A 27,556-nucleotide genomic window follows, 5' to 3' on the forward strand; every position below is an offset into this window, starting at 1 on the left:
GCAAACAAACATCAAGGCAAATTCAAAAGCAAATTGAAGGGAAAGATTTCTGCCTCTGTTTAGTGACAGGCTAGGTAAATAAGATGGAATCATGCTATGAAAAAATCTTAAGTATCAATGGAATATGAAAAATACCCTAAAAGTATGAAAAGATAGTGACACAGAAATCTAAATAAGGCAAGAACCTAAAAAGATACTCCCGGCACTCAGTTGCTTTTGCTACAAAAGTATTTGCAGCAAAAATAGTTTAAGCAGGTACCAAAAGCAAACCCAGGTAGGGACCTGCAACCCAGTTTTATGTCACCTAGGTAGCCCAGGAAAGGTCAAGTCTTAAATTTGGATTACTGTGATTCCAGACTGGTAGCACCTCCTCCATATGCTTAAAAGAAAGAAAAAAGAAAAAAAGAAATCTAAAATCACTGCTGAAAAGGCCATCATCTAGGCTTCAAATCAACCATACACATATTTTTTTCAAATATAATGACCAGCACATAATCAAAGGTAATCAGATACAAAAGGAAATAAGACATCGTGAGCGAAAAATAGCAATAAATAAAAACACAAACAGAAAGAGTCTCTCAAAGACTTCACATTTTGGAATTACTCAACATAGGCTTTAAAATAAATATAATCACTATGTATCAAAATATAGAAAATAAGCTTTAAACTTTTGTAAAAAGTTTTTTAAAACTTTTGTAAAAACTAGAAATTGTAAAAAGTAACACAGATTAAAAAAATCCTAGAATAGAAAAAATGTATTAAATTATGAACTCAATGAATATGTTTAAGGAGATTAGACACAGCTGAACAGAGAATTACTGAACTCAAAAGAAGGTCAAAAGATGTTATCCAGAATGTAGCACAGAAAGATGAACAGTAAAATATATATGAAAGAGGAAGGTAAGAGACAAAGAGGATCCAATTAATGAAGTCTGACGCAAGGTCAATTAAACTTGTCCTATAATGAGAATGAGAAAGAGACAATATTTTAGGAGCCAATGGCTGAGAATGTACTAGAACCAATGTTATACTTCAGTGCAAAAATTAGAAGTAGCCTAACAAATCCTAAGCAGTATAAAAAGAAATCCACACTCGCAATCAAATTAAAACTGCAGAAAAATCAAAGAAAAATTCTTAAAAAGCAGCCAGAAGAATACAGATTGCCTTCAAAGGAAGAACAGTTAGACTAACAGATGGTCCTGTAACAGTAATGATGGAACTCAAACAAGGAGCATACTATCTTATAATCTATCTAATGAGGAAACCAAACAAAATGCCAAGGTAAAATTCTATATTCAGTTAAAATGTCCGTTGAGGACAAATGCAAATATATACATTTTTTGAACTAGCAAAACAAGTTTACTAACTTACAAATTCCAATTAATAAAATAGAAAAGATATTTTTGGAGGAAGAAAGATTATCCAGATATAAGATCCGAGAGTCAAAATAAAATAAAGAGCAAAGAAAACGGTAAATATAAATGAACGGTGATGCTACAAAACAAAAATAATGTGCCTTGTAGGTTTTACTTTCAATTGTACAATATTAAAATACTTAACAATGGAAGCATAAATTAGGTAAATATAAGTTTTAAATTTTATATTTTAAATTTCAAAATGTTTAAATTCATTTATGCTAATTTATCCTGGATGAAGTTACACTAATTAATATTAGACTTTAATAAGTTTACATGTAATGCCATGGTAATCACAAAAAATGACAGTAATAGAGTAGAAAACTTTTAATAGAAGAAAACATTACCATAACATAACAATCAATGCCGAAAAAGATAAAAAGAAAAAAAAACAACTTAGAGCTGTGGTACAAAGAATAATATTGCAACTGAATTCAAATACACTAAATACATCTGACAAAGAAGTGTTCTCTAAACTCAAATTTTAGATAGAACCTACATTACAGGATCTCTCATACATTGCTGGTGGGAATCTCAATTAGTATAATCACTTTGAAAAAAACTTAGCAAAATCTGGTTAAACTCAATATTTGCATACCTATGATCCAGCAATGTTCAACTACAAAAGAAAATGAAGCACACAAACACCAAAACACATGTACAAGAATGTTTATAGAAGCATTGGTAAACAATGAAAAAATTCGAAACGACTTAAAATGTCCACCAACAGAACAGAAAAATAAGTTGTGTTAAATTGCACAATAGGAAAAAAGTATGCCCCAGAAGACAACATAAGCATTATACATGATATCCTTTTTATAAAGTTCAAAAATAACCAAGATTAAATGTCATTCAGATTTATGTATGTGTTTATATATATAACAATGAGATAAAACTAGAAAATAATGAAGTAAATGATAAATACAAAATTCAGAATTGCGGTTACCTTTGTGGAGGAAGAAGAGTAAGAGATAGGCAGAGGATATAGATCTGTAAATTGTTGTCAATGTTCTACTTCTTGGGTTACGTATGGGTTCACAGGTATTCAACACATCATTAAAAATGTTACAGAAATAATTTTTTAAAATAAAATAAGTAGGATAAAACATAATGGTATCTACATATCATGAATAAAGAGTTATGATTAATTCTATGCAACTAAGGTCCTGTGAATTACAAAAAAAAGGGAGGCAGGATAATATCTTAATGGAGCAACTGTCTCCTACCTTTAGACAGGTGGTAACAAAACAGTTCATCTCTACAAGCTTTTAAAAAAAAAATGAAAATGCATTCATAGAAATTATTTCCAACTTTTCCTCTAACAACATTATTTTTAAGGTTTAGAAAGTTTCTCATCTCAGCTACTGGTATTTACCTCTACTTGCTTGTACTAGAAAAATAAAAAAGGAAATGAAGGACACAAAATATCTTTGATGATGGAAAATCATTCATGTTCTCAGAAAAAAATTTCCCAAAATAACAAATTTCATAGATACAAAAATATAGAAATGTTCTTTAAGGAAAAAGGAATACAAATCAATATTAGAATTGTTGAATAATTTGTCACATATATCACAAAAATGTGGTGAAAGAGCAAGATACAAAAGTCAGTATATTTTTAAAAATATTTCTCTGATCCTAGGAGTGACAGTTATATATCCATTGTTTCTCAGCCTCACATTCTCCCTTCTACACTCTGTCACATCAAGGCTGAGAGCCTACAGATATTATTCAGACACTCCTTGTCCACAGGCTTCCTCATAGCTTCTGCCAGTGGGAAACAGAGGGTTGGGGGAGTGCCAGCAACTTGAGAGCTGCCCTCATGATGTCTAAGGGGCTCCAGTGCTGATTCGTTGCCCCCAGCTCCATCCTCATACTCCCGATCTCTGACCTCCTCTAAACAATTCTACACTCAAAATGATGGAAGCATGCATTCACTTGTGCAGCTGATTCAGTCTAGGAATAAGAGATGACCTCCTTAATGTGGTAAAACCATATCCATTTATAAATGTCAACATATGCACTTCTTGAGTTGCACATTAAATTAAATAGATCTAATGGAATTTCTGGCAGTATGAGAGGCCATTTCTGGGTAAAAAAGCCATGATGCAGGCAGTTCCTGCAAAAATTTTCAACCTCTGCTTTTAAAAACTTTTATATTTTCCGAGAGAAGAAAACAATGAAATTTTATCAGAGACATAAGTAAAACAAGTCAATAAATTTTTTTAAAGCTAAGGATTAAAATACTTCATAAAATAAAGCAGCTGTAAATAAAACAGCAATATTCTATTCTAACTTATCCTAAGTTCAAAAAAATTAAATAAAGTATATAATTTATAAAAGTTGGTAACTGCTAACATAATAAAGTAACCTAATTATAAAAGGTATATTACATATCTCATATAAGATGAAAGCTTTCATTTTTAACATCTTTCTATATAAAAAAACTCGAGGTAAATATCACCTTTACTCTTGGGAAAGACTATTTTAAACATAAAATACAATAACATTTGCTCATCACTTTAAAAAAATAACTGACAAAACCATCTGGGAGTGACGTCAAGAGCATGATGGAGTAAGAAATGTCTCCAGATCTCTCCCCTTGAAATAACAACAAGCTGAACATCTAAATTTCAACAAGAAACACCTGACCTTCACATATGCACGTTTGAATACCACATGTCAGAACTGTGAGAGTTGGGTGGTAGACAGGGAGAAACAAAGAAGCAGCCTCTGGCAACATGAGCTCCCTGCAGGAGGAGGAGGAGGAGAGAAGGTGTGGAAAGGGGTGGTGGGTCCCCTGAACAGCCCTGCCTGAGAGAGCTGTGAACTCCACACAGCAGCACTGCCCATGGATCAGGGCAGAAAGCAGAGAAGCAACAGCTGATTATTACCAGCTTGGGGTTGCAAAATGCCAGGATGTGCCACAGCTCCCATTCTCTAACCCAGAGGGCACTTCTCCCCATATCCTCCAAAACCTAACACTGTGGAGTCCCAGGGGAATCTGACCAAATGCTACCGAAACTATCGCTAACACTGACAGGAACTGAATCTGAAGGTAGCAAATGTCATTGAATGTTTATAAGAAAAAAAAAGGCATTATTAAATCTTTATGCAAAGCAGGGATCCAAGAGGCTAAGATGTCACCTACTAGAAACAAAAAGAAAAACACCTTGTTAGCAGTAGGCTGAAGAGAGACCTTTATATAACAGATCTTCTTTCTGGAAAAAAAGCAGAATACACTTCCATTAATGCCCAGGAGGAGAAAAAGTCCATAAACACCATGAACAATCATGGTGACAAGGTAGTTCAGAAAGAAAGAGAAAAATCTCCAGAAAATAAGTTCAAGGACATAGAAATATACAACTTAAAGAGAATTCAGGATGGTACTTCGGAAAAAACTCAGTGAGATCCAAAATAATTCATATCAACAATTCCAATAATTTAAAAAACAACTAGATTAGCAGAATGAGTTTATTAGCAAGGAGATTGAAACTCTCAAACAGAACCATATAGGACTTCTGGAGATGAAGAAAACATTGAAAGAGTTGAAAGTGAAATAGCAAGCTTGGGAAATAGAGTCAACCAAATGGAGGAAAGGATGAGTGATATCAAAGACAGATATCTAGAAATAAATCAGAAGGAAAAAGAGAGACTGAAGAAAAAAAATAATGAAAGAGAAATACGAGAACTACCTGATACTATCAGGAAAGGAAACATAAGAATAATGGGAATTCTCGAATGAGAGGAAAAGGAGCGGGGATTAGAAAGCATTTTCAGACAAATAGTTGATGAGAATTCCCCAAATCTCAATGATCTCAACCCAAAAAAGGTCTTCTCCAAGACACGTTTTATTAAAGTTATCAAAAATCAATGAAAAAGACAGAATTCTCAGAGCAGCCACAGAAAAGATGGTAACCTATAAAGAAAAACCCATTAGATTATCGTCGGCCTTCTCAGCACAAACCTTACAAGCAAGAAAGGAGTGGAATAAAATATTCAAACTATTAAATGAAAGGAACTACTAGCCAAGAATAATGCATCCAGCTAAGCTCTTCCTTAGACATGAAGGAGAAATAAAGACCTTTCCAGACATACAAAAATTGAGGGAATTCTCCACTATGAGGCTTGCACTACAGGAAACACTGAAAGGGGTCAGCTCACCTAAAACAAAATGGAAAAAAAAAAACCCAAAAAACATAACTAGGACTAAGGAAACTAGCAGGTAAACAGAAGCAGAGGAATGCGACCCTTAGTAAGAATAAGGTATTGTAAGTTTAAAGAATAAGAAGAGATTTGCTATGGCAAGATAGTAATGAACATTCAGCATACAAAGGGACAAATTGAGACAAAACAGAAAAGGGAAGGATTCAAAGATCCAAATTTGCAAAGGGAAGTGGAGATAAGGCATGTACAGAAGAAAATGGAATATATACATATGTTACTATCCTCACTATATCTGTAATGGTAACCACACGCCAAAGATTCAGAACTGAAGTATACAAAAATAAGAAGGACCAGAAGGAAATTTCACAAAACCTAAAACAAAACAAAAAAAACCCCAGGAACACAAGGACAAGGAAGCAGTGGAAACAAGAAGCTACCAGAAAGCAAAAGATAAAATGGTTATAGAAACACCTCATATTTCAATGATCGCCCTAAATGCAAACAGACTGAACTCACAAATAAAAAGGCAGAGATGAAGAAGGGACCAAAAAATAAAACCCAATCATATGCTGTCTCCAGGAGACACACCTCAGTTCCAGAGACAAATATAGTCTAAAAGTAAAAGGGTAGAAAATGATATTTCAAGCCAATGGCAGTCAGAGAAAAGCAGGAGTAGTGGTACTAATATCAGAAGAAATAGACTTTGAAATAAAAATGTAAAGAAAGATACTGAGGGACACTTCATAATGATAAAGAGAATCATGCACCAAGAAGCCATAACATTTATTAACATCTAACATTTATTAACCCAAACAGGGAGCCAAGAAATATGTAAAGCAATTACTAACAGACTAAAGGAAGAAACAGACCAAAACACTATCATAGTAGAGGACTTAAATACCCCACTGTCGGATATGGACAGATCATCCATACAGAAAATCAATGAAGAAATAGCATCCTTAAAGGACATGTTAAACCAACTGGACATAATTGACATTTACAGAGCCTTCCATCCCAAAACTTATACAGCTGCTTATACATTCTTTTCTTGTACATGGAACATTCTCAAGGACTGACCGCATACTGGGACATAGAGATGGCCTCAACAAATATAAGAAGGTTGAAATCATACCACGCATATTCTCTGATCATAATGCTTTGAAACTGGAGATCAACCACAAAAAGAAAGCAGGAAGAACCACAAATACATGGAAATTAAACAACAGGCTACTGAAGAATGACTGAGTCAGAGAAGAAATAAAGCGAGATTTCAAGAGATATATAGAAATGAATGATAATGACAGTATAACATATTAAAACTTTTGGGATATGGCAAAAGCAGTAATAAAAGTTCATGTCATTACAGGCCTATCTCAAAAAAACAAGAATGAGCCCAAATAACCTAATGCTTCATCTTAAAAAACCAGAAAATAAAGAACAAATGAAGCCTAAAATCAGCAGTAGGAAAGAAATAATAAAAATTGGAGCAGAATTAAATGAAACTGAAAGGAAACAAACAAATAAACAAACAAAAAAAATAGAAAAAATAAATGCAACAAAGAGCTGGTTCTTTGAGAAGGTTAATAAAACTGACAAACTCCTGGCTAGACTCACTAAGGAAAAGAGAGAAAGGACACAAACAAACAAAATCAGGGATGAAAGAGGAGAAATTACAACAGACACCACAGAAATACAAAGGATCATACAAGAATACTATGAAAATGTGTATAACACCAAATTTAACAGAAGAAATGGACCAGTACTTAGAGAGATACAACCTTCCTAGACTGAATCAAGAACTGGAAAATCTAAATAGACCAATTAGTAGTATGGAAACTGAAACAATCACCAAAAACTTAACAAAAAGCAAAAGTCCAGGACCAGATGGCTCCATCAATGAATTCTACCAAACATTTAAAGAAGATTTAATACCAATTCTCCTCAAACTCTTCCAAAAAAGCAAAGAAGAGGCAAAACTTCCTAACTCAGTATGAAGCCAACATTACCCTAATACTAAAACCTTGTAAAGATAACACAAAAAAAGAAAACTAAAGACTAATATCTCTCATGATCACAGATGCAAAAATCCTAAATAAGATACTAGCAAACTGAATACAGCAACATAATAAAAAGATTATTTAAAAAAATAAAATAAAATAATAAAATAAAAAGATTATACACCATGGTCAAGTGGGCTTCATCCCAGAGGCATAGGGATGGTTCAGCATACGCAAATTGATTAATGTGATACATCACATAAACAAATTAATAAGAATCATATCAACAGATGCAGAAAAAGCATTTGACAAGATTCAGTATCCATTTATGATCAAAAGACTTAACAAAATTGGTATAGAAGGAAAGTACGTTAACATAATAAAGGCCATATATGACAAACCCTCAGCTAACATTATACTTAATGGTGAAAACTAAAAACCCCTTAAGATCAGGAACTAGACAAGGCTGTCTACTCTCACCACTGTTATTCAATATAACACTGGAGGTCCTAGTGAGTGCAATCGGTCAAGAGAAAGATATAAAAGGCATCCAAATAGGAAGTGAAGAAATCAAACTGTCACTATTTGCAGATGACAATTCTCTATATAGAAAACCCTAAAGACTCCGCAAGGACATTAATAGAAATAATAAGCAAATACAGTAAAGTTTCTGGATATAAAATCAACGTTCAAAAATCCATAGCGTTCCTATACTCTAATAATGCACTGTTAGAAAACAAAGTGGAAAAAAATAAATCCTTTTGCAATTGCAACGAAAAGAATAAAACACCTAGGAATAAATCTAATGATACATGTGTAGGACCTGTACGATGAAAACTATAAGACCTTCTTAAAAGAAACAGAAAAAGATACAAAGAAATGGGAAGATATTCTGTGTTCTTGGATTGGAAGAATCAACATCGTTAAAATGACCTTATTATCTAAAGCATTATACAGATTTAATGCCATCCACATCAAAATCCCACTAGCATTTTTTAAAGAAAAAGAACAAAAAATCATCAGATTTGTATGGAAGCACAAAAGACCCCAAATCGCCAAAGCCATCCTGAGAAAAAAAGAACAAGGCTGGAGGCATTACTCTGCTACAAAGTGACAGTAATCAAAACAGCATGGTATTGGCAGAGAAACAGACAGACAGACCAGTGGAATAGAATCGAGAGTCCAGAAGTTAACCCATGTTTATATGCGCAAATAATTTTCGTTAAAAGTGCCAAAAATATACAGTGGAGAAAAGAAAGCCTCTTCAATTAATAGTGCTGGGAAAACTAGAAAGCCACTTGCAAAAGAATGAAACTAGACTGTTGTCTATCACCACAAACCAAAATTAACTCAAAATGGATTAAAGATCTGAATATAAGGCCTGAAACAATAAAAAGCATAGAAGAGAACATAAGGACTAAACTCATGGATCTTGGACTTAAAGAGGATTTTATGAATTTGACCTCAAAGGCAAGGAAGTAAAAGCAAAAATAAACGAATGAGATTACATCAAACTAAAAAGCTTTTGCACAGCAAAAGAAAACATCAGCAAGGTAAAGAGGCAATCATCTGAATGGGAAAATATATTTGTAAGTAATGCCTCTGATAAGGGCCTAATATCTAAAATATACAAAGAACTCATACAACTCAATAACAACAACAAAAATTGCCTAAAACAATCCAATTAAAAATGGGCAGAGGAACGGAACAGACACTTCTCCCAAGAAGACACAGAAATGGTCAACAAACATATAAAAAGATGCTCATCACCACTAGGTATTAGGGAAATGCAAATCAAAACCACAATGAGATATCATCTCACATCTGTTAGAACAGCTATAATCAACAGGACAACTAGTAACACATGTTGGAGAGGATGCAGAGAAAAAGGAACCCTCATACACTGCTGGTAGACTGCAAATTAGTACAGCCACTATGGAAAACAGTATGGAGGTTCCTCAAAAAACTAAGAATTCATCTACCATATGATCCAGCAATCCCTCTACTGGGTATTTATCCTAAAGACCTAAAAGCATATATCTAAAACAATATTTGCACACTGATATTCATAGTAGCATTAATCACAGTGGCCAGGAAATGGATGCAACTGAAGTGTCCTATAATAGATGACTGAATATAGAAGCTGGGGTACATATATACAATGGAATATTACTCAGCCATAAGAAGAAATGAAATACTGCTATTTGCGACAACATGGATGGACCTTGAGATAATCACGCTAAGTGAAATAAGCCAGACAGAAAAAGATGAAAACAACATGGTATTACTTATATGTGGGATAGAATCCTAAAAGCGACAAATGAACAGGACAAACAAACAGAGACTCATGGACACGGACTATAGACTAGTGGTTACCAGAGGGTAGAGGGGTGGGAGAGGAGCGGGTAGGTAGACGGTTAAAGAGGGTCAAATATACGGGGGTAGGGGAAGGGTGAAGTGGATAGAGGGGATCAAATATATGGTAGCTGAAGGAAACTGGACTTTGGGTGGTAAACACACAATAGAATATACAGATGTCAAATTATAATGTCCACCTGAAAATTATATAACCATATTAACCAATGTTACCCAATAAACTTAATAAAAAAAGGAGAGGATTAGAAACACAGGTAATTTTTTAAAGTTGACTGCCATCTAAGTTTAATTAATCATGCTGTATTTTAAATGTGCCAGAAGATTTAAAAACTTTAAAGTCTTACCTAAGGCTAATAAGCCACCTTTTAAAGTCCTCTACTTTTTTAACCTAATTTGGAAACAAAGTTTATTTGTATCCAAAGGGATTCTCTTCTATAAGGCAAAATGGTGACTGAAAAGTATTTATTAACTATCAATGATTTTTTTTTTCTTTGTAGATTTCTATTGAGATTTGTAATGTTAGAGACATAGGGCACCATCAACACAAAAATCTAGGAGGTGATAATCGAACAAAAGGCTTAATTTGGTATCAAAAGAATTGCAAATTAGGAAGTACAGATTCAGGCAGAAGCCCAAATAGTGTCCCGCCACCCTAACAAGGAAAGAGTCAGAAAGTTATTATGGAAAAAAGAGAGGAAGATGAGGTAAGTTGTACTAAAGAGGAGTTCATTAGTACTAGACGAGGTAAGTTTAGGTTTGTATTTCATAGAATGGCTTGAGATTCAGTCATCAAGCTAAAGGCTACACATGTACCTCATTGAAAGTTAGCAATTCAGTCGTTGGAAAAGTCCAATTTCATCAGTCCTTACAAAGAGGATATTCTAGTTCTTAGTGACTTCTCAGAAGATAAGGAAAAGAAGACATGCAGGGCAGTTCTGAAACGGCTACTCTGGCTCTATTTTAATATGGCTTCACTTTCATCATCTTCCGCAGCATAATCATATATAAAGGTGTATTTTAAATTAGAGAAATATAAAATCATTTTGAATTGACAGTTTTGAGACCAGACTAACCTTCTGTAATTCTAATTGGAAAAAAATCTACTTATGCAAATGTGATAGTTTTGCAAAAACAGAATGCAACTGTGAAGTTTACCAAATTGAACACACTTTGTGAACTATGGTGATTTATATTAATTTTACTAGCTCGGAAGATTACCTGCCAAGACTCACCTTCTTAAACTGTGACAGAAAAGTAATTCAGATGTTATACCCTGGAGTGGGTGAGGACTTTTTTTTTTTTTTCAATTACAGTTAACATTTCCTACTATTTTATATTAGTTTCAGGTGTGCAGCAGTTATGGTTAGACATTTATACAATTTACGAAGTGATCCTTTAATAAGTCTAGTACTCACCTGGCACCATACATAGTTATTACAATATTATTGATTATATTCATTATGCCATACTTTACACACACACGCCCCATTTTGTAACTATCAGTTGTACTTCTTTTCCACCCAGCACCCCAAATCTCCTCCCATCTGGCAACAATCAGTTTTGTTAGTATATATTGTTTTTCAGATTCCACATATAAGTGAAATCATATGGTATTCACCTTTCTCTGTCTGACTAATTTCACTTAGCATAATACCTTCTCGGTCTATCCATGTTGTCCCAAATGGCTAAGATTTCATTCTTTTTTATGGCCAAGTAATATTCCATTGCATGTGTGCATGTGTGGGTCCACATGTGTGCACATCTTCTTTATCCAATCTCCTACTGATGGGTAATTAGGATGGTTCTACATCTTGACTATTAGAAATAATGCTGCAATAAGCTTAGAGGTGCATATATCTTTTCAAATTGGTGTTTAGGATTTCTTTGGATAAATACCTAAAAGTGGAATTGCTGGGTCACAAGGTAGTTCAATTTTTAATTTTTTGAGGAACCTCCAAAATGGTTTCCATAGTGGCTGCACCAATTTTCAATCCTACCAACAATGCACAACCAGTTCCCTTTTTGCCAAATCCTTACCAACGCCTATTCTTTGTTGATTTACTGATGATAGCCATTCTGACAGGTGCGAGGTAATATCTCATTGTGGTTTAATTTGCATTTTTTGATGATTAGTGATGTTGCATATCTTTTCATGTGTCTACTGATCATCTCTATGTCCTCTTTGGAGAAATGTCTATTCAGGTCCACTGACCATTTTAATGAGATGGTTTGTTTTTGTGGTAAGTTGTATGACTTATTTATAACTTTTGGATATTAACTCCTTATCAGATGTATCACTGGCAAATATCTTCTCCCATTCAGTAGGCTGTCTTTTTCATTTGTTAATGGATTTCTTTGCTGTGCAAATCTTTTTAGTTCGATGTAGTCCCATTTATTTTTTTCTTTTGTTTCCCTTGACCAATGTAACATTTCAGAAAAAAAATTTCTAGAGCAATGTCATAGAGTTTATTGTGTGTGTTTTCTTCTAGGAGTTTTATGGTTTCGGGTCTTATCCATTTTGAGTTTATCCTTGTACATGGTGTAAGAAGGTGGCCTAGTATTATTTTTTTGCATGTGTCTGCTCAGTTTTCCTAACACTATTTATTAAACAGATTGTCTTTATACCACTGTATATTCTTGGCTTTATCATAGATTTATTAACCATATAGGCACAGGCTTATAGGTGGGTGGGTTCTCTATTGTGTTCCATTGATTCCTATGTCTGTTTTTATGCCAGTATCAAGGCACTTTGATTATTATAGCCTTGTAGTATAGTTTTATATCAGTTAATGTGATACTTCCAACTTTGTTCTTTCTCAAGATTTCTGTGGCTGTTTAGGGTCTTTTGTGGTTTCACATAAATTTTAGAATTATTTGTTCTACTTCAGTGAAAAATGTTATTGGTATCGGATAGGGATAACATCAAATTCTATAGATTGCTTTAGGTAGTATGAACATTTTAACAATGTTAATACTTCCTATCCATGAGCGCAGTATATACTCCTCTCAGTGTTTTTACTTTTTCGATTACTTTTCTTCATTATCTTTTGATTTCTTTGTTGATCTCATTGTCTTATAGTTTTCCGAGTACACGTCTTTTACCTACTTGGTTAAATTTAGTCCAAGGTATTTTATTTTGTTTTTCTGATGCAATTTTAAAATGGATTTGCTTAATTTCTCTTTGTGATAGTTCATTTTTGTTGTATAAAAATGCAACTGACTTCAGAATACAAATTTTGGATGCTGCTACTTTGCTGAATTCATTTATCTTTTCTAACAGTTTTTTGGTAGAATCTTTAGGGGTGTGTGTGTGTGTGTGTGTGTGTGTGTAAAATATGTCATCTGGAAATAATGACTGTTTTACTTCTTCATTTCCAGTTTGGATGCCCTTTATTTCTTTTTCTTATCTGACTGTTGTGGCTAGGAATGCTAATAGTATGTGAATAAAAGTAGTAAAAGTGGGTATTCTTGTTTTGTTCCTGATCTTTAGGAAAACATTTTTTCAGCTCTTCCTCTTTAAGTATGATGTTAGCTGTGGGTTTGACACATATGGCCTTTTTTTATGTTGAAGTATGTTCCCTCTCTTCCCACAATACTGAGAGTTTATGTATTAAATGGATGCTTGATTTTGTCAAATAGATGCTTTTTCTGCATCTATTGATATGATCATATAATTTTTATCCTTTGTTTTGGTGGTGTATCACATCAATCGATTTGCGTATGTTGAATCGCCCTTGTGCCTCTGGAACCAACCCCACTTGATCGCGATGTGTAATCTTTTTTAAAGTATTGTTGTTTTGCTAGAATTTTGTTTAGAATTTTTGCATCTGTATTCTTCAAAGGTACTGGTCTGTAGTTTTCTTTTTGTGTGTTATTCTTACAAGGTTTTGGTATCAAGGTAATGTTGGCCTTATATAAAATGAGTTAGGAAGTACTGCCTCTTCAATTTTTTGGAAGAGTTTAAAAACAGGTATTGAATGTTTAGCAAGAATTCACCAGTGAAGCCATCTGGTCCTAGACTTACTTTTTGGTAGGTTTTTGTTGGTTGATTCAATTTCCATAATTTTGATCAGTCTATTTAGATTTAGTTCTTCGTGATTCAGTCTAGAAAGGTTGTAGATTTCTAAGAATCTGTCCATTTCTTCTAGATTATTGAATTTGGTGACAAATCATCTTTCATAGTATTCTTATATGATCCTTTGTATTTCAGTGGTATCTGTCATAACTTCTCTTTCATTTCTGATTTTGTTTCTTTTCTTTTTCCTTAGTGAGTCTAGCCAAGGGGTTGTCAATTTCACTGAGCTTTCAATGAACCAGTTCTTTGTTGCATTAATTTTTTTCTATTGTCCTTCTGTTCTCAATTTCATTTAACTCTGCTCTAATTTTTATTTCCTTCCTTCTGCTGACTTTGGGCTTAATTTGTTCTTTCTTTTCTAGTTCTTCAAGATGTAATTGTTTATTTGGGATATTTCTTGTTTCCTGAGATAGACTTGTAATGATATAAACTTTTCTCTTATTACTGCTTTTGCTGTATCCCCAAAGTTTTGATCAAGTTGTATTTTCACTCTCACTTGTTTCTACATATCTTTTGATCTCTTTTTATTTCTTCTTTAACTCATTTTTCTTTAGTGGCACGTTGTTTAATCTCCATGTATTTGTGGTTTTACTCACTTTCTTTTGTAAGTATCTCCAATTTTAAAGCATTGTAGTCACAGAATATGCTTAGTATGATTTAATCTTCTTGAATTTGTTGAGGCTAGTATTGTGTCCCAACATATGGTCTAACCTTGAGTATGTTCCATGTGCACTAGAGAAGAATGCATAATTTGGTGTTTTGGGATGAAAGGCTCTTGTACAAGTTGATTATGTCCAATTGGTCTAATATGTCATTTAAGGTTATTTCCTTATTGAATTTGTTTTGATCTATCTATCTGTCGCTGACAGTGGAGTATTTAGGTCCCCTACTATAATTATGTTTTTGTCAGTCTCTCTCTTTAGTTCTGTTAGTAGTTGCTTTATATATTTTGGTGCTCCCTGATTGGGAGCATATATATTGATAACTATTATCTCTTTTCAATGCAGTGTCTCCTTTATCATTATGAAGTGTCCATCTTTGTCTTTCGTTACCTTTTTTATTGAAGTCTATTTCAGCAGATATAAGTATCTGTAAAAGTGGGCTACACCCACTCTTCTCTAGATGCCATTTGCTTAAAAGTACTGTTTTCTATCCTTTCAATTTGAGTCTATATTTCTCTTTGCAGCTGAGATATGTCTCCTGACGGCAGCATATGGTTGGGTTTTGTGTTTTGATCCAATCTGCTACTCTGTGCCTTTTTATTGGTGAGTTCAGTCCATTTACATTTAGGACAATTATTAATATATGAGGTTTTCCTATAGCAATTTTATCTTCGGTTTTCTAGTAGCTCAGTGTCTCCATTGTTTCTTTGCCCTTGTGCGCTTTTAGTTTTGTGGTATTCTATATTTTTTCCCTCTGTCCTCTTTTTTTTACATTATATGTCTCAGTTCTGGATTTTTTGTATGGTTCCCATTAAGTTTATGTAAAAGTAAGTTTCATATGCACAGTTGTCTTTTCTCTTCCGCATGTATCTTAATCTCTATTCTTCTTTGTAAATTCAGAACTTTACCTCCTTCCCTTTTGTTTTTGTTGTCATAAATTATCCTTACGTATGTTGTAAGCTCATTTCCAAGCTGCAGTAGCTATTGTCATCTTTTTAAAAATGTTGCCTCCTTTAACCATTATGTAATATTTAAGGTATAATACCCTATTCTAAATGAGGGTTGCAATTTCCTGCTTCTGTGTTAGTCATCCTACTCATATTTTTTTATCTTTTTTGTTTCAGGTAGAATGACCCCATTCATTATTTCCTGTAATGCAGGCTTCGTGGCAGAAAATTCCCTTAGCCTCTGTATGTCTGGAAAGGTCTTTATTTCTCCTTCATATCTAAAGAATAACTTTACTGGATAAATTATTCTAGGCTGGTAAGTTCTCTCTTTCAATAGTTTGAATATTTGTTTCCACTACCTCCTAACTTGTAGAGTTTCTGCTTAAAAATTCAATCTAATAAGATTTCCTTTATAGGCTACCGTCATCTTTTCCCCGGCTGCCTTGAGAATTCTGTTATTAGTTTTTGGGTTTTAGTATAATGTACCTTGGAGAGGGCCTTTTTGGATTGAGATACTTAGGTGTTCTGTTTGCTTTTTGGATTCGAAGATCCAGTTCTTTCCTTAGATTTGTTAAATTCTTGTCAACTATTTGTTTGAATATGCTCCTCTGTTCCCCACTCCCTCTCATTTCCTTCTGGTATAACCCATTATTCTTATATTGCTTTTACTGACAGTGTCAAATAGTTCTTGTAGAGTTCATTTTTTTTTTCTACTCTCAAGTCTCTCTCTTCTTCCATCTGCTTCATTTCCAGATTTGTCTTTGGCATCACTAATTCTTTCCTTCATTTGGTCAGCTCTATTTCCTAAGCTTGCTATTTCATTCCTCAGCTCTTTTATGGAGTTCTTCAGTTCCAGAATTTCTATTTGGTTCTTTATGTTTCAATCTCTTTGGTAAAGTATTCCTTTTGTTTGCTAATTTTATTTCCGAGTTTATTAAACTGCATGAGTTTTCTTGTATCTTGTTGAGTTTTTCAGAACTGCAATCTTGAATTCTGTCATTTAAATCACATATTTCCACGTCTTTAAGTTTGTTTTCTGGAGATAATTCATTTTCTTTCTGAGCTGCCTCGTTACTTTGGTTGTTCATAGTATTTGATGGATTATTTCTCTACTTTGGCATTTATGAGAATTAACAAATTTGCCCTTTATTCTCTGGGGAGATGGGTGTCTCCTCTGTGACCAGGTTGCCTTGGTCCAGGGCTCCACCCCTGTGCAAGAATGTGGTAGATGATTGGGTTCTGAGCCCCTAAAGGGCCGGTGCTGCCTCAGTAGCCTATGCTGTGGTGGCTGGGTAGGTTGGGAGAAGCAGCTGGTGTGTTTGCAGCTTTGTTTTCCTCCTAGTAATGGTGACTGCCAGACCTCAGCTGCCTTACCTCTGTATCTCCACCCATCACTGGGATTAGTAGCAGCGTGCATCTGCCTCTCAAAAGCTGTGTCTTCAGTTGTCTGAGCTGTATATACTCTGCTTTGTTGTCTGACACTTGCTGATAGTTTTTTTCTGAGGCCTGCTGCTAGTTCTGGCAAGATGTGGAAAAGTGAGTTCTGGGAGGGTGGGGAGAGTTGGTCAGGCTCAGTGAATTTGTTTTCTGCCTGGCAGTGGCAGCTACTAGAACACAGCTGTTGCACTTCTGTATTCTGGTCTCTGCCTCAATAGATCACTGCAGCAGTCCCCAACTTTTCTGACACCAGGAACTGGTGCTCTTATGAGAATCTAATGCCTGATAATCTGAGGTGGAGCCGAGGCGATGATGCTAGCACTAGGGAGCAGCTGCAAATACAGAAGAAGCTTCGCTTGCTTGCCTGCCACTCACCTCCTGCTGAGTGGCCGGGTTCAGGCATAGTATATGCTAATCACTCAGGCAGGAATGCTCAGGGCTAATGAGAGTGTATGCAACAACCTGATTCCTCCTCTCTCCTTGAGTCCCATAGTGATATCCGTGCTGTTTTTGTGGCACTCATCTCTGCTCTTCTCCATTCCTTTCTCCCAGTTGCCCCAATTTGCCCATCTTTAGATGTTTCAATGTGCAGACCTCTCAGAAGTGTTTGTACGTTAGGCTGAAAATCCTTGTTGAATTATAGCTATTCAACTTGTTGAAATTTCAAGGGGAGAGACAAAGGAGACCCCTTACATCACCATGCTTCTGATGTGACTATCCTTTCTTTTAAAGTCTATTTTGTCTGAAATAAGTATTGCTAGCCTAGTTTTTTTTTTTCATTTTCATTGCATGAAATATTTTTTTTTCCATCCCTTTACTTTCAGTCTCTGTGTGTCTTTCAATCTGAAGTTGGTTCTTATAGACAGTATAAGTATGAGTCTTATTTTCTTACTCATTCAGTCATCTATATTTTGATTGGAACATTTAATCCCTTTACATTAAAGTGATTATTGACATGTATGTAGTTATTGTCATTTTATTATTCACATCTATGTTTTTCTTCTTTTTCTCCTTAAAAACGTCCATTTAACATTTCTTGTAATACTGGCTTGGCGGTAATCAACTCCTTTAGCTTTTTCTTGTCTGGAAAGCTCTATCTGTCCTTTGATTCTAAATGATAGCTTTGCTAGGTAATCTTGGTTGTAAGTCTCTGCAATTCATCACTTTGAATATTCTGTGCCAATTCCTTCCGGCCTGCAAATTCTGTTGAGAAATCAGCTGACAGTCTTATGGGAACTCCCTTACATGTAACTAACTGCTTTTCTCTTGCTGCTTTTAAGTTGTCCTTAAACTGGCATGATGACGTGTCTTGGTGTGGGCCTCTTTGGGTTCATCTTGTTCGGGACTCTGAGCTTCCTAGGGTTGTATGTCTATTTCCTTCACCAGGTTAGGCAAGTTTTCAGTCACTACTTCAAATAAGGTTTCAATCCCTTGCTCTCTCTCGTTTGCTTCTGGTACTATGATGTGCTTGGTACTGGTACACTTGAAGTTGTCCCAGAGGTTCCTTAAACAATCCTCATTTTTCAAATTCTTTTTTTAAATTTTGCTACTCTTATTGGGTGTTTTCTGCTGTGTTGTCTTCCAAATCGCTGATTCAATCCTCTGCTTCAATCAATCTACTATTGATTCTTTCTAGTATATTCTTTGTTACTGTACTCTATCGCTGACTCTTTCATGGTTTCTATGTCCTTTTTTACTATCTCTTTGTTAAAGTTCTGAGTTGATCTATTTTTCTCTAAGTGCACTGAATATCCTTATAGCCAGTGTTTTGAACTCTGTATCTAGTAGATTGGTTGCCTCCATTTTGTTTAGCTCTTTTTCTGGAGTTTTCTTCTGTCCTGTCATTTGAGACATGTTTGTCTCATTTTGCCTGCCTCTCTGTTTGCTTCTATGTATTAGGCAGACCGACCACATCTACCAGTCTCCCTGTTCACCCAAGCCTGGTGTCCAGGAGTGCCCCTTGTATGGATTGTGTGTGCCCTTCTGTCATAGTTGAGCCTTGAATGCTGTTGGCTTGTCCATGGGTAAGGTTGACCCTCAGGCTGACTTGCTGTGAAAACTGGCCACAACTACAGAGGGGGCTGACTCCACGGAGCAGGATTTGCCCCAGCATGTTCTGGTGACTTCTGAAACTACCCTCTGGGTATGCTGTTTGTGGATCTAAGAGGTGGTACGCTGTTGTAGTCTGAGGTAGGCCACTGTGTGTTGATTCTGGGGCCTCTTGGGAGGGTCTCCAGTACAGGCTGAGGGCAGGTGCTGCTTGTGCCCGGCCTGGGCCCATCTGACAGGAGCTACAAAGAGATCCACAGTCGGCAACTGCCTGTGCTGGGCCCAGAGGCATGTGGGAGATTCCACACTATGACTCAAGGCCAGTTGCCCCCTGCATTTGGCCTGGGGTCACTCAGCAAAATGAGCAGGGTACACTGAGGTCAGTTGCCGCCTACCTGGGGCCAGCAGAACTTTGAAATTTTTAAAGAAAGACTGCAGCATAAGCTACCTGTGAGGGATAGGCACTGAAATAACCAAGGGCAGAGTGCAATTTGGGTGGAGTGAGGTCTCAGAGAATGAGTGAGCTATGTTCATCGGGTTAATAAAGGTTCAGATTTGGCGTCCGCCTGCCCCTGCAGCTGGTGGGGGGAATGCTCAACACAGGGACAATGGCAGCCTTCACTCTGAAGACACACAAATCCGTTTCTCCCTGTATGTCTCTGGTACCTTTTGAGAAACTGACTCTTTGCTAGAGCTTAGGGTGAATGATTGGGAGTCAGTGAGTATGTGCATGGGCCTTTTAGAGGATTCCTAAGCTTCCAGCACCCCTCCATTTCACCAGGACAGGACAGAATTGCCTCTGATGTTCACAGCCAGCTATTGTGAGGACTACTTTTCTCAGTACTGATCCCTGGGCTGGGACCCCTTGCTTTTTGGCAGGGACCTCTGCAGCTGAGATACCCTTCTCGATTCTCAACAGCCACGTGTTGGTGTGAGACCAGCCCATTTCACATTTCCACCCCTCTTACTGATCTCGACATGATCTCTTCTTTATAACCTTAGTTATAGGAGTTCCACTTAGCTAGTCTTCAGGTGATTCTCCAGGTTGACTGTTCTCTATTTTAGTTGTAATTTTAATGGGGTCATGAGAAGAGGCAAACAGAGCATTTACCTACTCCGCCATCTTGACTGGCTTCCGGGTAAGGATTTTAACCACCAGTGATATGTAAAGAACAATTTAAGACTATTGAAATTTAAGGCCAATTAAAATATGTCTTTATTAAAATTAAGTGTTAAATCATTACTAGGCACCTAAAATCTATACCTCAATCTTTTCTTCAGCATCTCTCTTCCCGCTAACCATACCATACATCTAAGTTCTTTCTAAGAAACTGAATACAGCCTCTGCAGACAAATAGCAATCTCCTATTTACTATATTCTTAAGTCAAAGGCAATTACACTCATATAAAGTAATTTACAAACTTCAAAGCTTTGTGATAATTTCCTCTAAGATATTTTAATGCTCTTCCTAAATATATATATACAGTTCATTCGCTATGAACCAAGATTCTGGTTCAGTGGGAGTGCCTTGCTGCCCAGGAATATTTAATGAACAGTCTGGGTATTTTATTGCTGGTGGAAACAACCCAATGGAATAAGCAGTCTTAAACTACTGTCAAGAGCTACTCTCAGACACATACTTAGACATATAGCCATATGAACATATGCTTAAGAACTCTTTTGCTCTCATGATCTAGTTTAGCAATACTTACAGTTAACATTGGAGTTGTCAATAGGCCCCACGCAAAGAATTCAAGGAAAATGACAACAGCAGCATGGTATACACTTGGTCGGCTAAAGCCTTGTAGCTAAAAAAGGAAGAAAGTTATTATGAAAAATAGTGCAAAGATTTAAAAAATCCATTCTCCTAAGATGGTATCGCACACACACACATACACATTCTATAAACTTAGGACCTATTATTAATATGTCAGATGAAACTTCATTCTATGGTATCCCTAATTCATTCATCTTCCCTAATTACAGAAAGTACCAAGATTATAGAGTTTCTACTTATCCCATCAATACAGCTTTATTAAAAAATCAACTGGGTCTTGAAGGTGTCAAAATCCAGCTTTCTGTTTCTATTTTGTTTTAAGACTATGCCCATTCTGCTACTTTTCTGCAGTCTGTGACTTCCGAAGGTGAAATCTAAAATTCCCCTCAATTAATGTTCTCAGACTCTGTGACAATGCTTATTACAAGAACAGGTGCTTCGCTAGCACTTTGCAGAAACAGAAGTAACACTTAGACTTTATAAAACCTACACTATTCCTATGTTTATATTTTTAAATCTTCAAAAGGTAAAAGAACATCTGCATGGTTTAACTAGAATTTAATCATGAGGAAATGATCAGACAAATCCAGACTGTGGGACATTCTATAACAGGGGTTCCCAACAGCAGGTGTGTGGCCCGAGCGAGAGAAGCTTCCATATGTACTTGCAGCTGCTCCCCAGTGCTAGCATTACCTCCTCATCTCTGCCTCAGATCATGAGGCACACCTCAGATCACACAGGAACACCGGTCTCTGATGCCCAAAAGGTTGGGGACCGCTGTTTTACAAGACAACTAGCTTGTTCTCCTTAAAAATCTCAATGTCATAAAAGACAAAAGTAAAAGTAGGGAGACAAGAGTCATAACAACCAAATGGGAGACCTTGGACTGAATCCTAGATGAAAAGTGGACAGCAATAAAAAATCTGAATATGGACTATATATATTAGATAATCATATGGTATTGATGTTAAATTTCTTGTGTGTTTTTGATGTCTGCAACTTACTGTCAAATGGATTGGCCAAAAAAAAAAAAAAAAAAAATTGGTACATATATATTTTCTGAAGCTAATGTTACAAAATGTTTATTGCTGAATTTAGATGAAGGGACTGACTATTCATTTTACTATTCTTTTATTTTTTTGTAGTTTTGAAATTTTTCAAAAAGAACCAAGAACAATTTTAAATGCCACTAAATAAGACATTTGCAAAACAGAAAGCATTTTATGAAGTTTAGAAGAAAAAAAAAGAAACAAACACCTAACAACTCAAAAAAAAAAAATCAAAAGCCATTAACATAATACAACCTTCAAAAAGCACCAGTTTACAATAGTCCTTTATCAACAGAATAGTGAATGGAGATTGTTAGTAACTATTCAGCTGAGACTTGTGACTAACCTCTGAGACCTTGTGTCAGTCATTCCAGCAGAAACCTGGCCAACTGTCCTTTGACTACTCCCTTGCTTGCAGGCTCTCCCCCATTGAATCCTATACCATCTCTTGCCAGGATTACACAGGAGCTTTGCACCCTTGCCTCTTCATCCACTACACAGCAGTCAGAGTGACCTGCTTAAATGTAAATTAGGTTATATTACTCCTTTGCTCCACTCTCAGTGGCTCCCACTGCATTTAGCTACATATCTTACACATCCAGCAAGGTCCTACACTCTCTATTCCCTTGTTACCCTCTATTGTTTTCTAACAAACTTTACAATTCATTTTTGTTTATTGTCTACCTCCCCTGGAATGGGAGTGTAAATGCCATGAAGGAAAGGATTTTTGTCTGTTTTGTTCAAAGATGTATCCCAAATAGCCCTTCTCTCACTCCACTACAGTAACAAGTGCTCAACAAAATATATGAAATGGAAGAAGGCTCTGAGACTAATGTCTTTCCTTGGGTCTTTTAAACAGCAAAACCCAGAATGTAGAAAAAAAAAGAAATTGAAACAACTGACCAATTTTCTTCAACAAGTGATATATAGGCAACGAAAAAAAAAAGGGAGGGAGAACTATGTTAGTAAAATGGACAAAAAGAAATTTAAGAAATATTAACGAAAAACAATATGTGAACTTTGGGTTTTGACTCAAATTACCTGGAAAAAAAGACAATTTTAAGTCAATCATGGAAATGTGAAAATGGAATGGGTATGATTACAAAAGTAGAAGTGGTGGCAAAAATAAATTTAATAGCCTATATGCTTTTACTAATAATTTCGTAATTATTACAGTGAAAATTCTGATAGTCACCCACCCCACATTGCAAAGCAATTGCTTCAAAATAGTGGGTTGGTGAATATGTCAATAAATAGCCTAACTATTCCTTTGGAATCATTCATTTTATTAATCAAGCATCACGCATTACAAGAATCTCAAAAACTCTGAGCTACAAGTAGGGAGAACTGAAGAACTACCCTATTTTTCATTTGCGGTTTCTGTGGTCTGGTGCTCTTTTGCAGGCAATGAATCTCTATTTATGGAGACCAATGGGATAGAGATCCATGTGCTTGCAACACTGATTAGACAGAAAAACAGATATACACTTTAGTCTGTGAATATATACCTTTATGCTATTGTTATTTTTAACACCTTGCAAAAAAAGACAACCCACATTTGCTCACACATTATATATTTCGAAATGTCAACTAACAAACATCTCTTCTAAAATGCAAAACTTTAATACTCTCACCTCTACCTCAATTACTTTAATTGAACTATAATGTATCCCTACCCAATAATGTATGAGAAAAATGCAGCAGGCGGGCCTTGATATGATGAGAACTTTGTATGGGAAACTGGATATAAGGTAACAAAAATAAATCTTCCTTACACTCAATTCTTCCTAAGCTCTTAGTGGCCAGCATGCTGAGGGAATAAGTATCACAGATTTCTCCTTTAAATTATCTGAACTAATAGAAAGGCTTTATCAAAACTTAACCAATTATTTCCAGTTGATCCTGATCTAGTACAGCCTCTCTGGATCAGGTCAATATCTCCTCTCTCCATTTTGCCCTTTTACAAATCTGTATGGAATATCTTGAGACATTTAGAAGCAGAGGATGAAAAATGTGTAGTAATGTCTTTACACATTCATATTACCATCTCTCCCATAGATGACTGCAATAGTCTCTTAACCCTGTCTTGACTACTCTTCCCTGCCCTCTTCCAAATCTTTCTTGACATTACACCCAGTGTGATTACTCTAAAATACAAATCTCATCCTATCATTCTTGTATAAGACTATGAAAAATGAACAACAAATTCCTCCCACTCCTGTACACACAACATATTTGCAACATGACTGTGCTGACGATTCCATCAATAGGTGGAGTCTGTTTCTCCCACTTTGCTGAACTGGGGCTGGCCTAACATCTTGCTCTAGCCAACAGATGTCAGGTGAAGCGACAATATGGACTTCTGAACCTAGGTCTCCAGAGGCCTTTAAGAAGAAGTGGAGAAATCCCTTCTAGGCCCAGAAGGGTGACAGTATTTGAGGCCCTTCCTACTGACGCCTTTTAGACCAATCAGTGAACAGCCATCACCAACTGCCTGACATAGAAGCAAAGCCCTCTTAGATAACCCAACTCTGATCAAGCCTGCAGATGACTGTGGAAGCATGAATAACTCCAAGCAAATCCTGTGAAGAACCCCCAGCTGTGTATAGCCCTAATTGCTAACCCCCAAAACTGTCAAATGGTTGTTTTAAACCACTGAATTTGGGGGTATTTCATATGCAGCAATTATTAACTGATATAACCCCTTTTGCCCTCATGATTAAATTTAAACTTTAAGACTGTTTTGAGGTCTCTTTTATACTTTTCCAATCTCATCTGTCAGCCCAAACATAAACTCAATAAAATATTTGTGAGATTAAAGAATATTCATTCAAACATTTTAATATTTTCTTTAAAGAGATTAGTAGTTAGATGTTATAGACATCTGTGGTCAGAAAGGGCAACAAGAATTGCTGAGATATCACCTTCTGAAGATGAGACCAAAAAAGTAAAAAACTAAAAATAGAATTACCACATGACCCAGCAATCCCTCTTCTGGGTATTTACCCAAAAAACTTGAAAACATTTATCTGCAAAGATATATGCACCCTGATGTTCATAGCACCATTGTTCACGGTGGCCAAGACGTGGAAACAACTAAGTGCCCATCATTAGATAAATGAATGGATAAAGAAAATGTGGTACATATATACAATGGAATATTAGTCATAAGAAAAGATGAAATACTACCATTTGCGATACATGGATGTATCTTGAGATTATCATGCTAAGCAAAATAAGTGAGACAGAAAAAGTTGAGGACTATATGATTTCACTATGTAAGATATAAAACTGAAAGCATCAACAAACATGGCAAACAAAAGGACTCATGGACACAGATTAATGGTTACCAGAGGGAAAGGGGGAGAGGGAAGAGGAAGACAAAGGTAAAAGGAGTCAAATACTTGGTGATGGAAGGGAATTTAACTTTGGGTGGTGAACACACAATGTAATATACATATGACATATTATTGAATTGTACACTTGAAAACTATTTGATTTTATTAACCAATGTCATCCCAATAATTTTAATAAAGAAAATAAAGGATCCATTATTTACAACAACAACAATTTATAGTACTATTAGTGGAATTGGGAGGTGAGGGAGAATGGGTGTCATCTAACTTAATATAAGCAGGTAGAACATGCTACAATATGGATGAGTCTTGAGGACATTATTCTAAGTGCCATAAGCCAATCACAAAAGGACAAATACAGTATGATTTCACTTATGTGAGGTATCTAGAGTAATCAAACACAGAAAAAAAAAAGTAGAATAGTGGTTGCCAGGGGCTGAGGGTAGGGGGAAACAGGAAATTATTATTTAATGGCTATAGTTTTGCAACATGAAAAAGTTCTGGAGATTGGTTGCACAACAATATAAACATACTTAACACTACTGAACTATACACTTAAAAACAGTTACAATGGTTAATTTTATGTTATATGCATTTTACTAAAGTTAAAGGAAAACGTGTGTATGTATGTATGTGTGTGTGTGTCTGTGTGTGCATATACACACACATTTTCATATACGGTAGTCTGTTAGTATCTGTGCGGGATTGGTTCTAGGATAATAGCCCCTGCCCCTCTGATACCAAAATCCAAAGATGTTCAAGTCCCTTATATAAAGTGGTATAATAGTTGCATATAACCTACACACACCCTCCCATATGTTTAAAATCATCTCTAGATTATTTATAATCCCTAATACAATGTAAATGCTTTGTAAATAGTTATTATACTGTATTATTTAGGGAATAATGACAGGGGAAAAAAGGTACATGTTTAGTACAGATGCAGCACAGCAACCATAGTAGGCCTAATTACATAGTATATATCAGCAACTATGTAATATTTTTTCCAGTATTTTCCATCCTAGGTTGGTTGAACCCATGGAAGTGGAACCCACAGATATGAAGGGTCAACTGTAATGCATGTGGAATATCCAAAATCATGTAAGGGATCCCAAAAGAGCATCCTCTTTCCTTAGAAAAAAGATCTTCAAAAGCAGCTAACACTGAAGGAAAGGAAGCCCATGTGATTAAAGACAAGACATTCATATGGATTAAGGCCCATTTCTTTCAAAAATAAACCCCAACTATAAACTCCAAATAGAGCCAAGAGCAACTGCAGGTCTAGACTTGTCTTTGAGCTGCCTCTTACACATAGGATTCTCCAGAGTGCTAACTGTAAGGATTTTTTTTTTTTTAACTTAGTGATGATTTTCCTAGCATATTAGAAATTAGCTTGTAAGGAAACAAAAAGGACTGTCTGTATGTTACCCATCATAGGAAACAATAAACAATGATTTTTTTTTTTCCAATTTGAGGAATTAACACTGCATTGCTTGAGAAGAAAAACAACTTCTAGACTCAGCTGTTAACTAACTACTGTGATTCTCTCCTAAGGAGAGAGATGACTTAAGGTTTAACATCACTCTGGCTATACAGATGTTTGTAATCAGTTATTAAAACAAGACATGGTGCAAAACAACTACTCCCTGGGATTTCTTTCAAAGTAGGACACAGCAAACAACCAATGAGTTGCTGCACAAATACTCCTAAAAGTCAGATGATGGGCTTAAATACAAAGAACCAAAATATCAAACTTATGAAAGGGAACTACATACTTGTATTTAGCTCATTTCCTACATATAATACTTTGTAAAACAGTAGAGCCAAACAAGTTTATTGCCTTTTTAAATTCTTTTTTTATGAAATACATATGCTAAAAAAATTACAACTGTTACATGATTATATGAGAGTTGTAAAACCATAAAGGGAATAAATATGTTCTATTCTCTAAAGGTAATGACAATGTTAAAAATTATATATTTTTATAAATGTACATTCATAGGTAAAAACATACTTTTATATAAATGGTAAGAGAACATACATATCACTTTTTTCCCCCAGCTATGCTTATTTATTTATATATGAAAATCGTGATTTCAGACCAATACTTCCAATTCCAGCCCAACACCACAGGTGACTCTGGCCTCTCCCCTCTCCAGGTCATGCCACCTTTTCCAACTGTGAGAAACCTGGTCCCCACTGGCCTCAGCATTTTGCTTACTTTCCTATTGTCCTCTTTACAACCACT

The 27,556-nt window shown here is 35.6% G+C and overlaps 1 protein-coding gene across 5 annotated transcripts in view; it reads right to left on the reverse strand.

The window, feature by feature from the left end:
* Window positions 1-27,556, reverse strand: part of SLC71A2 (solute carrier family 71 member 2) — a 92,104-nt gene that overhangs the window by 39,706 nt on the left and 24,842 nt on the right. For 3 of the 5 annotated variants that reach the window (XM_039888486.1, XM_039888483.1, XM_039888485.1), the window contains exon 2: window positions 20,839-20,934. The exons of 1 other annotated variant lie outside the window; for it this stretch is intronic. In XM_039888486.1, the coding sequence (XP_039744420.1) occupies window positions 20,839-20,934 (96 nt within the window). Of the gene's footprint in view, window positions 1-20,838; window positions 20,935-22,298; window positions 22,446-27,556 lie in introns of those variants that run through there. One more of the 5 variants, XM_039888487.1, reaches the window with a different exon arrangement.

Source organism: Pteropus medius, unplaced genomic scaffold (genome assembly GCF_902729225.1).
Source record: "Pteropus medius unplaced genomic scaffold, Ma_sr-lr_union100, whole genome shotgun sequence".
In the NCBI taxonomy this organism is placed as follows: Eukaryota; Metazoa; Chordata; class Mammalia; order Chiroptera; family Pteropodidae; genus Pteropus; species Pteropus medius.